Source organism: Gouania willdenowi, chromosome 3 (assembly GCF_900634775.1).
Source record: "Gouania willdenowi chromosome 3, fGouWil2.1, whole genome shotgun sequence".
Taxonomy (NCBI): domain Eukaryota; kingdom Metazoa; phylum Chordata; class Actinopteri; order Blenniiformes; family Gobiesocidae; genus Gouania; species Gouania willdenowi.
In genome coordinates, this window is record NC_041046.1 from 11,509,205 (window position 1) to 11,522,721 (window position 13,517).

At 36.6% G+C, this 13,517-nt stretch overlaps 1 protein-coding gene across 2 annotated transcripts in view; it reads right to left on the reverse strand.

The window, feature by feature from the left end:
- Nucleotides 1-13,517, reverse strand: part of minar1 (membrane integral NOTCH2 associated receptor 1) — a 50,341-nt gene that overhangs the window by 23,420 nt on the left and 13,404 nt on the right. Inside the window, exon 4 of one of the 2 annotated variants that reach the window (XM_028438469.1) lies at nucleotides 4,166-4,263. The exons of the other annotated variant lie outside the window; for it this stretch is intronic. Coding sequence (XP_028294270.1) covers nucleotides 4,234-4,263 — 30 coding nt within the window. The 3' untranslated portion in view covers nucleotides 4,166-4,233. Of the gene's footprint in view, nucleotides 1-4,165; nucleotides 4,264-13,517 lie in introns of those variants that run through there. 2 annotated transcript variants of the gene reach the window in all.

Sequence of the window (13,517 nt, forward strand, 5' to 3'; positions counted from 1 at the left end):
TCCAGCAGAGAGTATAGTTCAAAATCTGTCTCCTTGCCCACCAATGCCTCCACGATTCTGCCCCATCTTATGTCACTGAACTCCTGACCCCCCACACCACCACCAGAACACTCTGCAGCACAGGCAGTCACCGCCTACGCCCACCCAAAACCAATCTCCGCAACATGGGAGACGGCTACAGCTCCACAGCTCTGGAATGCCCTTCCAGAATATCTTAGGGCACCACAGTCACATGCTATTGCTGACTTTTAAACCATAGGCTGCTTTTACTCTTTTTGGTTTTTATTGCCTTTTCACTGTAGCACTTTGAGATTTGTTCGTCACATATAAAGTGCATTATAAATAAAATGTATTATTATTATTATTATTATTATTATTATTATTATTATTATTATTATTATTATTACTGATTAGAATTTATTTTTTAATCAGATTTTTTATTACTATTATCAATTTCCAAATTAAAACACCACACAATCTCAAACACATATTTCTCAAATATAAATCTCCTACAAATAAAATGTAGTATAAAATAATCTGTCACTTTGCGCACTAATCATGGCTACTCTGAAATTGTAACAACATTGTATAAAAAACTTGAAAAAAAAATGTCTCCGGGGTTGCCATATCAAATTGGGTCACAACCCAAAAAAAACTTGGGAACCTCTGTGTTATTCTCCATTGACATAATTTTGCTGAATATCAACACAACAATCACCTCTTGTAAGTCATGTGAAGCATTTAAAATGTAAAATTAATGATAGCAATGATAGATTCCATTAACCATATTTAGCGTGTTTCCTACAATGTTGTGAAGTATGATAGTCAGTAAAGTAATCTTAACAGGCAGAGAGGACGAAGCTAAATGTAGAGTGATGCGTACATGACACGGAAATGGAAAAACTCTAAAACTGACTTGAGGACCTACTAATATCCTGTTCGACAACTATTATGAAAATAAAGTTAGAAAATACTAAATGAAGTGCACATTTTATTTACATTTTTGTCTATATATGAAGCATCTGTAAAGTCGAATCACTGCATCAGAACCCGGCCCGAGCCCATGGTATAACAATCGAAATTAAGAGGGAACCCGACCCGGCCTCCTTTGGGCTCCTCTTTGGTTTCCATGTGGGTCCTCGTCCACTAATTTACACAGTACCAGGAACACAACCATCCTTCTTTTTCTTGTTCTCCTTAACTCCTTTTCTCTTGTGCAGTATTTTCCCCTTCACTCAGATGTAACCAGAGCTGCCAGAGCAAGACCCCAGATTTGGACCAGCACTTATTTGATTGGATCCAGCACCTCATTTTTTTTCTTTCCAGCACCTCATTTTCTTTTTTTTTCTAGCACCTCATTTGCTTTTAGGTGTTTTGATTACATTTTTAAGCATTATATTTGGACAGCTGTGTCTTTTAATAAGTTGAAATCATTGGAAATGTCATTGTAAACACAAAATTAAATGTAAAAACTGAGCGTGTGAGAAAGAGAGGGAAACGTCAGGCCACGCCCACGCTAAAATTGTGTCGTGTCAGCTTGGAAGACAGTAGAAAATGGCAACAAAAAAAAAAGGCAGTTGAATTTAAAGAGCTTTTTTAAGCCAATATGTGAAGCTAAGCCTGGGGTAAAAAGCACCTGTAGCGAAGATGCTAATGCAGGAGAAACTGCTTCCAACAGACAGGACACAGGAGGAGAACTATCCAGGGACATGAGGAGGACTCAGGGACAGAGAGAAGAGAAGGAGACGACAGTGAAAGTTCTGCTATGGACATTTAGACCAGGGAAGTTTAAACAGAGGCTCAGTTTAAAGCCAAGATGAGCTGCTCTGCTTGGCTTATGAAAGACAAGGCAGGCAAAAAAAGAGTTGTGAGGATACAAAGGGCTCCATTTTTTTGGCTGTTTTGACAAATAAAAAGGTATGCACATGTTATATTTTCATTTTCTGCTTTGCAGGTGATTCATTAGATGAGTTATGGTCTTATGGGTGTATATGTTTGCACATTTATGCTGGAACTACAAAAAAAACCCAGCCTTCAGAGACTGCAAGTGGCTTATAATGACGCACTCAGACTCTTTTAAAAAAAGCCCAGATGGACCAGTGCCAGTGAACTCTGTGTATCTGTTGGAGTCAACACATTGAAGGCCATCTTAAGAAACATTATGTATAATTTTTTCATTGTGATTTTAACCAACATTGTATACAGTGGTACATGTTACTCCTCCAAACTTTGGAAGCACTGGTATAACCTCCTAGCACGTCTGCCTCACAGCAAGAAGGTCCTTGGGTCCTTTCTGAGTAGTTTGCATGTTCTCCCCGTGCTGCTCCGGGTACTCCGGCTTCCTCCCACAATCCAAAAACATGACTGTAAGGTTAATTTGAGTCTCTAAATTGCCCGTAGGAGTGAATGTGAGTGTGTGTGTTGTCTGTCTGATGAACTGGCGCCCTGTCAAGGGTGTACCCCCACCTAGCACCTAGTGTGAGCTAGAGATAGGCACCAGCAGACCCCCCGCAACCCTGAAATAGGACAAAGCGAGTCAGAAAATGGATGGATGGTAAGCCCTCCCGAAAGGATAGGGGACTCTTTTTGTGATGTACTCTTTTAATGTCTTCTTTTTTAGTTGTTGTTTTTTCTGTGATTTGTATATATATATTGTCTGTTGTATCATATGGACTACGAGTCTGAAATAAAGCCTATCTATCTATCTATATTATGTTTTTGTGTTATGAAAGTTTAGTGGCTACATTAGCTGTGATTTTGAGCTGTCCTTGGTGCTGAAACATGGTAGATTTTGACATTTGTCACTCAGAGTGAGAGACGGATGCTCTCCGTAACGGGCGATTGTCTGTGCTTCTTTAAGGCTGATTAATCGTTCTTTTATTAAACATTTGGGTTAATTGGTTGTGTTCATGTGATATTATCCACCCATTTAGTTAGCAAAAATATTTTGATCCTGTGACATTTAATTTGTCTCTCTCTGACTGTCGGAACAACACAGGGCCTGTGTTACTACATCTGATGATTTAAAAATTAGGCACTGGATGTAACGCTGATCTTGGTTTTTATATCTCTCCCACTAATAAAGTCTGGTTTACTTTGCTGCGCTGATAAATGGTGCAAACCTCACACAATCACGCAACAGCGCGCACAATGCATTTCGCGCGTTGGCCTCTGTTGAACATGTAATGTTGTAGGATCAGCTGTGAAGTGCAAAATTGGGAGAAGATGTAAATGCATTGATGCAGTACGTGCAATCACATTAATCAAACCTGGAGCTGTGTGCGGTGCCTGTCTTTGCTCATTAACAAAGGAAGGGTTTAACTGTCACAACTTAACGCACAGGGATCAGGCTGCAGTGAAAAAACACAAAAGAAAATGAAAATAACAAATGTTTAATGCGCACAAGTGAAGGTAACAGATTACAAGTACTCACATTACTATACGTAATTGGGTTGCTTTTATGGGTACTTGTACTTTTTTGAGTATATTTCTAAAGCAGTATCTGTACTTGTACTTAGTACGTTTTAAAATAAGTAAAGTAATTCCTTACATTTATACACCCAACTGTCAATGAGTAAAACTACTACTACAGACATTGTGAAAATACGGAAATTTAAATGACCAGACAACAATCAAATGCATCACATCATAGCCGACCAATCAGATTAAACGTAATGCACCACACCAAAACAGCATTGAATGCTGGTTGTTTTCTCAGTTTTAGAGTTCATCAATGTAGCTATACTTATTTTGAATTAATTGGTGTAATTCTATTTTCAAAATAATTGTAAATTTTGACAAACCTTTTATTTTATACAGATGCCTTTGTGGAAAATAAATTAAGTTCCAATTGTGCAAGATTTGGTTTCTTTTTTTTTAAGTTTATACATGAATTGTTTACTGTACGTAAAATAAACGTGGGGAGTGAAAGTAACTAGTGACTTATGTATTTTATGTACGACTTATTTGTACTTGTATTTAAGTACAATTTCAATCAAGTAACAGTTAAGCTTTTTGATACAAACATAATTTAAATCAAACCATATTTCATATTAACAGCCATTAAAGGAAAAAACAACAGTGTGTGAGGTACAGTGTGTGGAACCCTCAGGTTTTCTTTTTTAGGAGGAGGAGCGGAGCGCTGTGCATGGAGGTGATGTGTGGAACTCATCTTAGAGTGCCGCTGACTGCTTTCTCTGTGGTGCAGTAACTCAGATCAATGTCATCTATCGATCAATAGGACGGTTTCCTTTGCCTTGGGATCTGTTTTCAAAGAGCAGATATGAGCAATACGACGGGGACTGACAAAGTAGCCTCATTAAATTATTAAAAAAATGGCATTACATTTTTAAGTCTATCAAGAAACAGTACATTGTGGCTTTTAGAAAAATGCAAAAAAAAAAACACAAGAACAATTTACAACTGAATTATTTGGAAACTTACACAATGATTCATGTTTTTTCTGTCATTTTCAATTTCTCATGTGGGCCGAATCGGATGCTCTGAAGGACCGGATTTTGCCCCCACGCCATGAGTTTGACACTTGTGCTTTAGAGACATGTAATCAAGTAAATGTACTTCTTTTCTTTTATTTCTCTCTAAAGTAAAAGTAAAAGGCAACTAAAAAGGGAAAGTAAAAAATTTCACAAGAGTCACTTAAGTTATATTACTTACTGTAAGCTTTAAACTTACTGTAAACACAACACAACACAGAGGCAAACCTCCAAATTCAGAGTTAAAGAGGGGGTTTAGACACTGCCCTAAATAGCAGAGTCATCTTGGTTTTACAGATGGTGGGTTTGTTGGTGTTTTAATTTATTGGCAGAGCAGAGGCATGTTGGTTTTTCAATCATTTTATTACAATATGGGTTATGGTTAGTGGTAGGGCTGCAGTGAACGGTATCTTAGTGATAGATGTATCTATCCATTTTCTAACCGATTACTAGATTAATCATATAAAAGAAAGCGTATTATGCAGTCTTCATGTTTCTTGATCTTATTCCAAATATTCCAGCAAATCAAGTTATTTGCAATGTTTTCCTCATAAAACTGACCATGAATGATATTAAAATGCTTAAAACAAACACAAATGTGACACAATTAGCTTGACATGCTTTTGTTGACATGTAATCGCAATAATCCTAAAATTCTGATTATCTATTTAATAAGAAATGATTCATCCCATAGGCGTAAACTACAGGGGGATATCAATATTCAAGCCTGACTAATGTAAGTCCGCCAATATTTTTGTCCAAACATAAATTCCAAAACATTTAATTTAAAATGTTCTATGTTGATGTGTGATGTATTTTACAACCATTTAATGACAAAATACATAACGCATGTATATGTATATGGTTATAGTCTTCCTGGGGCTATCCCTGCACTCTGCGCCTCTCAGTGAGATGGGTGAAAAATCAGTGTATCCTTCGTTCTTTGGTTATTTAGTGTCAAAACCAAATTACAAAATAGAAAAAAATGATTTTTTTTTTTGCTTTGTTTTGTTAATTTAAAACCAGAAACAGGAAAACGTAAAAACCAAAACCCAAACAGGCAGCGTTTTTCTATTTTAAAATTAAATCTGGTTCTGTTTGTGTGATATTTGGATATTTACGGGGAAACTAGGACGAGAGCTTCATGTTTTAATCTCACCACACAGAGGGGACCCACAGACGGACTTTCACGCTGCTGCGTTTGATAAAAAATGATCTTGTATCATGTTGTCCACGTTTCGTTAAAGAGTTATTGGTAAAGGAAGTTCGAATTTGTGAATATCTGCCAACTTTACCGAACGGTGTTACGGTCCAAATAGTAACCACATAAAGTAATGACTGGGCGGACTAGGGCTTCCGATCCAGACATAAAAAGAAGCAACGCATAGGTCGCATTATTGGTGAATTGAAACACAATTTGTTTTTACTCTCTTTTTAATCTGCATAATTGAGAAACACATTAACCATCTATTTAATACAAGGCATCTCGCTCGGATGCAGCCGTATTTACCTGAGGACCCCTTCAGCCCTTTACCTGGCCCTGATGCTGCCTGTGTACATCCTCTGCATACGTATCCGTAATAACCGTCCACATAATTACAGTACAATGAGCCAAGCCTATCAAATATGGAAAAATGTATTACACTAATCATTTTATACAGGACATGTATTTTTAAGTTAATCTTTGAGTTTAACTAAATATGTGGGCACAAAATCCACTGGTATTGTTCAGACAAATAAGCTACTGTATATGCTGACCTGTGTTTTAGAGGACTGTTTTCCCTGTAATGTCCTCTTGCAATAGGAGGCGCCGCAGTGCACATATGTAATAATAAATCATAATTAAACATAAGCACAGTGTTAAAGTTTTCCCCCATAGGTTCAACAATAAAAAAAAATATTTGTCATTTTGACAATCCCACTTAAAAAGTAAAACACAATAATGTAATAATGTGAGATGCTTGTGGCTAAGTTTTAACACTAATATCTGTTAGGGGCGTGTCCAATCACAAATAAATCCAGAAAAAAATACAGATAAATTCCTTCAAACATTAAGAATCGGGGTATCATTTGTTCTGTTTTATAAGCAAATTGGTTATTTGATTTATGAATTTAAATCAAAACGGAAATAAAACATTAATGGCATAATCTTATTCCATTTCTGTAATATTAGGATATTTATGGGGGAAATTAAGGAGAGAGTTTTATCAGGTGAGAGATTTACTAATTAAACCATGCATCAACTTGTTTTTGAACGAGATTATTCGGTTTACGACAAATCGTTTCAGGCCAAATTTAAAACATAAGTGTCAAGCAATCATATTACGCTTCAGCATCCTTAAACCATAACATTCTGCAGCTTGTGCTTTATGATCAAACCAGTAGAATTGCATCAAACAGTGAGTCTCTAAAATCTTTAGTATTGCAGGCCTAACAAGCCTCATTAACCAAGAGACAACTTTAGAAACATCGTGTTCAAATGTCAGCAAATCTCAGCAACTGTTTAACACACAAGTCAAATGAATTTTCAGCAGGAAATCTGTTTACCGTTGGAAATGTAATTGTGCAGCCACTGATATTTAGGATTTCAGTGAACCACAAAAGCCATTTTTCAACCACAGGACAGAAACAGATAGAACAAACTTTACACTCAAGGTTAAACTCCAATCTAGTGGCAATAACAGATTTTGGCAAAATCTTTAGAATTTTTTTTTTTGCTTTGTTGCCAAAATTGTTGATTGTGAACTCAATCAAAGGCATTGTCAAATTGGGCGAGCATACAGATTAAGGGTGTAAGAAAAAAATTGATTTGGCGATATATCGCAATATTTCACCGCACGATTATCGTGCCCAAATCAATTTTTTAATCTTTTTTTTTTATGACAAAAAAAACAATGCAAACATATGCATAACACATAAAAGCTCAGTCACTAGATGTCAGTGAACCACATCAGACATTGTTAAACTACCTCACTCCTCAATGCATTTTAGCTTGGAAGCTTTATTTTCATAAAACATACTGAGCACTTTTATAGATGTAGGTGGTTACTTTAAAAAATTAAAAAATAAGAACTTAACACAATCAGAATCTGTTGTAGAAGCAAAAGTTAAACTTTTTTGAAAAATGTAATTTGACAGTTTGATAAACATACCACTTGTTTTTGATATTAGTGCTTGAATTACAGTTAGTTATCATTTACTTATTCTTTCAAATTAAAATAGATAAATAAATAAATGGAATTACATGCCATTTTGTACTTACTACTGTAAAGTTGAAATTTGTTAATATTGATATTGTAATATACAGTATATTGTATTGATTAGTATCTGGATATTTCGTATTGTGACATACAAATCGTGAATTGCATCGTATCGGGAGATTCATGGCAATGCACAGCCCTAGTACAGATGTACTTTCAATCTTTGCCAAATATCAAGCCTCCTGTTTCTAGATGTCAAAGAAAAACTAGTGAAATATATCTGTTATCTGTAGGGGCGTTTAAACACCTACAGTAGCTTTATAAACATATTTCACTCTACAACAGTGAAGCTTATTCTAGACAGCTTCAATGCTGTCGTTTACAATATTCAGTTGGTATTAAATTACATTTGCATCAAAATGATGATCTTGTTGTGAATTAAATAATTGTCACAGTTTCCAGTTGTTTTGCAGATTTCAAGCCTTGAGTTTTATTTGAGCAATTCTTCAACGCAGATTAATAGCGTTGTATGTCATATTAATGTAATTTCCTGCTTTACTGTTGCTGCAGTACCTTACATTAACTGGGTGCAATATTGCTCCCACCGTTACATTCTGCAAGTAAACAGTGAAGACGAATGGTGTAAGAAACAAAAAAAGAGGCTCAGCCATATACAGTATAACATAGAAAAGTAGAAACAACACGCTCCTTGAGATGTGTGCCTACAGCGAGGCTAAGCTAGCCGGGGAAAAGTGACAGGGATTGTTTCACTGTTTTATTTATATATAATTCAATTCAAGGACGCCTGTACGTTCTGCTGCTTACGGTTGTTTCAAACAGAAACTGAGAATAACCTTTCATAACCTCCGTTTATATTTTTATTTATATATTTCTATATTAACAACACATATTTTGACTTAGACAATAGAGTAAACCGCATGAAAATCGGTTGAGAAATTAACAAGTTATGATTAATTTTTTAATGTACATTGCCTTTAATGGGAATGTTGCTCCAACCAAGATGGCCCAATGTAGGCTTCTAGTCTTATATTAGATAACTATGGACTCTATTCCCACCTAAAGTTTCCAAAGTTTGATAACATTTCACTGAAAACAAACCAGCAAAACAGTTTACGTATAAGCTCTGAAGTTCAGCTCTCATCACAAAAAGAAAAAATGAAATGACATGGAAGCACAACGACGACGCACAAACGCTAAACACAGCAGAGTTGCTGTTTATTCACGTAAAGCCCTATTCTGTGGGTTGGACTTAAGTGCTTTTTGTACGCGCCTGCAGTTACGCGCCTCTCTCCTGCGTGTGAGTAGACCAAAAGCGCGTAGTCTGTGAATGAAGGCGTTCTGAAGCCAAGGAGGCGGAGTGGGCCATGATGTCATTTTTTGGGGCTGTCTAGAAATCACGGAACATGGAGTTTTCCCAACGCTTGTAAATGTCATTAAAATCTGTGAAAATGATGAAGTGCACTTTTAATTTGAAATGCCTTCATTAATAAACAATGTAACAGGTTGATGTGATAAGATTATGAATCAGAGTTTTGCATTGTGAGGATCGGCCACATTCTTTTGTCCACAGTTAAACCTTGTCATACTAATGACAGAATAACATTTGTTTGTGTGGAAAGCCTAATTTCATAAACTTCTTCCATTCCTTCATTCAGAAATGATCAGCGCATCAGCATCATCTAAAGTGCTCTAAAGTGTGACCAAGTGTGATGCATTGGAGGTTTAAGGAAATCACCCCCGTAGAGCGTCCAGCTTTCATACAGAGGATACAGATATGTTTGCAGTGAAACAGAACCATTGACTTCCTAATACGCAGTTTTAAATAAAATTGTTAAATGCCTTATGGAGCTGATGTGAGTGAGTCCGAACTGAAGCTGAGCCTCATTTAAATACGTGTGGGAGCAGTTTCTGGTCCGTCGTCTCATGCGCATTTCTCCAACCTCCGCATTAGTGTTGTAGTAGTCGAGACCGGTCTTGGTCTCGAGACCAAATTTTAAAGGTCTCGGTCTCGTCTCGGACTCTGAAGCATTTTGACTCGGTCTTGTCTCGGACTCAGGATTTTCCGTCAAGACCGTTGGAGACCAGCACTAATTCCTGCTATTTTTAAACTTTTTTATAATGTGATAATAACACGGAGAAGAATGGGATAAAACAATCCTTTATTCATGATTTAATACACCAAGTATAATGACCACAACCTTCCTTAATGTGACTGAGTGACGCGTATGACACACTCGTGTGTGTGTGTGTGTGTGTGTGTGTGTCTGGCTCCGGTTTCAGTTTGGACCGTGGAGCGCGAGGGAGATAGAAACTAATCACCGGTAAAAATCCCAGTAAAACTCCAGACAACAATCATCAGGAATAAATAATAACTCCCTGGTAAAGATAGTAGCTAAACTGATGATATTACAGCCTGTGCAGCAGTATGAGGACACATATACTCCGCCTCTGGGTCCTAGTGCCTGCCGCCCGAAGCCTGTTCTGTTTACCGAGGCATACCTGTCAAGTATCCCGTTTTGGCCGGGAAACTCCCATATTTTACCCCTCTTTCCCGCCATATTCCCGTATTAGTATTTTCCCATAAATATCCCGTATTTTAATGTAATAATAATTAAAAGATGTCTTACTAAACTGAACGCCGTCACTAGCCTCGCGAGAACTTCCACCTGAAATGGCCTGGCTTGGTGGCAGCACTCGCGAGATTAGTGCTGACAGCGGCAACAAACCTGGAAACAACTCAGAACAGAGATGATGAATGAAGACGTTCTGGTGAAAAAAACAAAGAACTGGTGTAAATACGTTGTAAAATGTGACAGAGAGTTTATCTTCCTAAAGAGCAGCAGGATGGGACACAGTTACACCTTCTGTTAGATTAATAACTATGATTTTAACGTCTACCACAGCGGAAGGAACACGTAAGTCACCATGAAAAATCAGCCAATTACAAGCACCACAAATATACACTGCTTTAAAAAAGTGTTAAAGAATGTAAAGTCTGTAATAAATGTGTCTAATAAGTCATTAGTGAATACCAGAGAACCACATGAGTGAGCATGAGAAATTAAAAGAAAACATGTAATAAAATAAAATGTTAATGTCTAACTTAAAGACAAACAATGTGAAATTAATAATAAATATGCAACGTGTTGACTTGTATATGAACTGTAAGTGTAAATACTAGTTTTAGGAGTCGCTGCTTTTACTTCTCAGAACAACATGTAAAGATGATTATTTCTGAGTGCACATATTGTTCAGCTGTTTGCATCAGCAAATTTAACCCAGAATTGTTTTTCTGGTCAGACTTTATTTAATAAAATTATCTAGATTTATATCGTATATCACCATTTTGAGAAAATATATTGAGATATGAGTTTTGGTCCATAATGTCCAGCCCTAGTAGGAATGTTCACAGCATTTAAATGTTAATAAAGGTCGACCTACCAGATTCTAATCACATAATTGTATTTACTAAGTGGTTGACAAGTGGGTATTTTAGATTTATTGTACACTTGTCTTAAAATATAAGGGATACTGCTTGGTTGAGCGGGTGGGACGGCTCGTAGTGGGCAGAAAATTTCCCTTATTTTCAAATTCAAAACTTGACAGGTATGTACCGAGGTCCGTGTGTGTTTAATAAGTCCGTGTGTGTCCATGTGAAAGTCTGCATGTTTATGCCTCTGTCCATCCACTCTTTTCATTATATCCATGTCTTTTAAGGCTTTATTACATAATGTCTGCTGTAGTCCGGGCCGCCGCCATCTTGGATTATGTCGTCACCAGCGCATCATCGCCGCAGAGTTGCACTAGCACAGAATGACTTAAATAACTGTAAAGAGGTCTTATATTAGTCTATTTTCTTTTTAAAGTGGTGTTTTTTTGTGTCTTTAGACTCCAATTACATTTATGTATATAATATGTTCCCCACAATATAAACAGGTTCAAAATATAACTATTTTTGTTGTTTCTGTTTCCACTGTATCCAGAATAATAATAATTCTCAACAAGAACTATTGATTGATTTGTCACATGACTTTTCCAGGGTTTGAGTTTGTTTTATTTAGTTTCACATCTACCTGTAGCTCTATGTTTTTTACACTGCTGACAACTTGTTTGTAGTTTTTTTCAGCAAGTTACACTTTTACAGTTACAGTTGGAAACCTTTGTTAATTGAATATCCTAGTTATATTACAGCAACCAAATTAAACTATATCAACTAAGTGAATTAATAAAAATAACCTGTGTAAAGGCTTTTTCAAACTAAAAAATTATCTTGTGAAATCTATGACCTGTTGACCTGCACAACTCAAAAAATCGGAATCAAGAATCATTATTTCTTGGCAGAAATACTTTTAAACACTTGCTGTACATTCAGCTGACATAAAAATATTGTTTTCAAATATGTAGAATAATTGTGAATTTATCAGTAGCAGTAGTAGTTCTAATATTTTAGTTAATTTTTTGCAGGCACCTTTTTTGTCCGTCAAATGTATTTTAAAAGAAACTGAAATTAAAGAGAGAATGTTATTTAACTGTTGAACCTTGTCATAATTTTATGTATTTATATATTTTTTTAAATTGAAAAAAAAAATGTTTATGGTCTTGGTCTCGGTCTCGGTCTTGGCTTGTCTCGGTCTTGGTTCCTGGAGGTCTTGGTCTTGTCTTGGTCTCGGTGCATTCTGGTCTCGGGCAAGTCTTGGTCTCGGATAGTGTGGTCTTGAACACAACACTACTCCACATATGACAGCTTGTTTCACGTATTATTTACTCTGTAGTGGATCAAACTGTGGCTTTACGTTGGACATAGTATGAAAATAGTTGGACATCACTGTGACCAACATGGACAGAAATCTGACGTCTGTCAGACTCGAGCAGCAGCGGCCGAGGCACAACTCGGGTGCGCACCGCTGATCAGCTTCACGACACAGCACCTACCGCCTCTGCAGAAAAAGGAGTGAACGGCATGGATAATATATAATGAAATGTAACACATTTATTCCCGTCTGGAACTGTTAAATGTGAACATATTGAACCGCGTGACAGTGTAACAGTGTGACAGTGTCAGTTTGGATAGATTCTTTCTGGGAGTCTCTTTTGCATTATGAGTCTGTGTGGTATAAATAAGGATGAACTCGCCATAGCTGACAGTGTAAACAGCGAGTTTGACAGAGATTTAGATAATTTTTTCCCCGTTAGAGCATTGATTCTTTAAAAAAAAAAAAAATGCGGAAACGTGGTATTTGTCTTCATGGTAGAAATGCCGAGTTAGCTGCTAAAGCTAATGCTGCACACGAGCTAAAAATTCAGGTTTTTCCTGGTTTTTCAGCAGTGATCAATCGGCTAAACAGCGCTAATTCACTTATCGGCCTGTCCATCTGGTGCAATTCCTTCAAATTTGTAAAATAATAGTTTAATAAAAATAATCGTGGACCCGGTTAGGGAATGGTGGACCTTGTAAACTTTTCAAACTGAGAACGCTATCCTTTTCACACACAATAACAATACATTTTATTTAAAAGCACTTATGAAAAAAACTCAAAAACACTTTACAGTTGTTACAACTACAAAAATCAAAACAAAAAAACTACCAACAATAAAGGTAAATATAGCCACAAGCCGCGATAAACGGCCCTCGCCTTCACCGCGCCGCTTTGCCGCGCTGCCTTATTTTGCATCTATACAAAATAGCACGACAAAAAATAAAGCATGCGTCTCATTGACTTTTTTGACCGAGAGGCCAAAACAGAAGTTCGTGAAATGTTCCAAACATTTTTGATTTTTTTTTCTCCATATTAATATTGTCTTC